The sequence below is a fragment of the Ailuropoda melanoleuca genome, unplaced genomic scaffold (assembly GCF_002007445.2).
Source record: "Ailuropoda melanoleuca isolate Jingjing unplaced genomic scaffold, ASM200744v2 unplaced-scaffold65651, whole genome shotgun sequence".
NCBI lineage: Eukaryota > Metazoa > Chordata > Mammalia > Carnivora > Ursidae > Ailuropoda > Ailuropoda melanoleuca.
The window spans coordinates 1-1,255 of record NW_023240116.1 but is presented as its reverse complement, the minus strand read 5'-3'; the positions used below and the strand labels follow the sequence as shown (position 1 = coordinate 1,255).

General features: G+C 53.0%; 1 protein-coding gene across 1 annotated transcript; it reads left to right on the top strand.

Annotated features, from left to right (window-relative positions):
* The first annotated feature begins 171 nt into the window (after positions 1–171).
* LOC117800186 (metalloproteinase inhibitor 1-like) lies at positions 172–834 on the top strand. The gene has a single exon (XM_034652719.1). The coding sequence runs from the start codon at positions 172–174 to the stop codon at positions 832–834; it is 663 nt and encodes a 220-aa protein (XP_034508610.1).
* The last annotated feature ends 421 nt before the right edge of the window (positions 835–1,255 follow it).

Here is a 1,255-nt window from a genome sequence, read left to right as displayed (position 1 = left end):
GTTCCACGGACATCCCTAGGCAGCAGGCTCCGCAGGTACTCGAGACCCAAGACGCGTTCGCAGCTGGAGAAACCGTGCCAGTCCCTGGAGCTACCCACGGCCGTCGGACAGCGCAGCAACATCGGATCCTGAGAACTTCTCTCTGGAGAGCGGACAGAGCCCTTTGTGAGGATGATTGGAGCCTCTATGTGTGGGATGGTGGCAGTGGCCCTTCTGCTTGTGACCTCGGGGAGGCCTTTGGAGGCCTGCAGCTGTGGCCCTCAGCACCCACAGACGGCCTTCTGCTATTCAGATGTTGTGATTCGAGGGAGAATTGTTGGGGAGGTGAAGTTAAACAGGAACAACAGCACTGCCGAAGAGCCAAGCTGGACCCGCTACCAGATCAAAGTCAATAAGATCTACAAAGGATTTGACTTGATCACAGACCTGGAGTTCCTCTACACCCCGATGCATGATAGCCTCTGCGGATACAATCACCCATCCAACAACAAGAGTGAGGAGTTTCTGTTCTCAGGTCACATCGTGGATGGGAAGGTCATGATCTCCGTGTGTGGGTTTAACTCTCCCTGGAGCAAGCTTACACCCAACCAGAGACGAGGACTGGCCCATATCTACAAGAATGGCTGTAACTGTGTGATCGTTCCCTGCAGTGCTCCCCCCTGCTCTGTCAGCAGTCCTAAAGAGTGCCTCTGGACCGACGCGCTGATGTCGCGCAGCTGGGTGGGCCACCAAGCTCAATACCTGGCCTGCGTCCACAAGGGAAATGACGAGTGCAAGTGGGAGTCCATGAAGTCAAGTGCCGCCACCACCATCTTTAAAACCAGTCGGATATAAGCCAGGGGCGTTGTCCCATAGCAGCACTGGGCATGGATTGGAATAGGCGATTGGATCATCTGTTAAATGGGAAACATCGTTATCAAGCGGTACGGACACTGGCTGCAAGAGGCGTGCCCCCTTTCAGATCCACAAAAATTGTCCCAAGAGCATGTCGCCTATTCTAATATCCTGCCACCAGGACCTTAATGTGCCTGTATACCTTGGAGCGGGAAGAGCTAGTTAATCTTCTCTATTCGAACTCAGTATTTGTAGGCCAAGCTAAACCAGAGGCTGAAGTCCCTTGGTCTGTGCATTTTTTGTTTTGTTTGGTTTTACTTAAAAGGTTCCACCTGCCTCCACATTCCTTCTTCATGCGCAGGTCATTCTTCTGGAAACTGGGTCCTAGAACCCCCCCACCCCCCCTTTTGCCCATTACTAC

What these genes read in the sequence shown, in the direction of transcription:
- LOC117800186 (XM_034652719.1), top strand. Translation starts at nt 172, where the DNA reads ATGATTGGAGCCTCTATGTGTGGGATGGTGGCAGTGGCCCTTCTGCTT.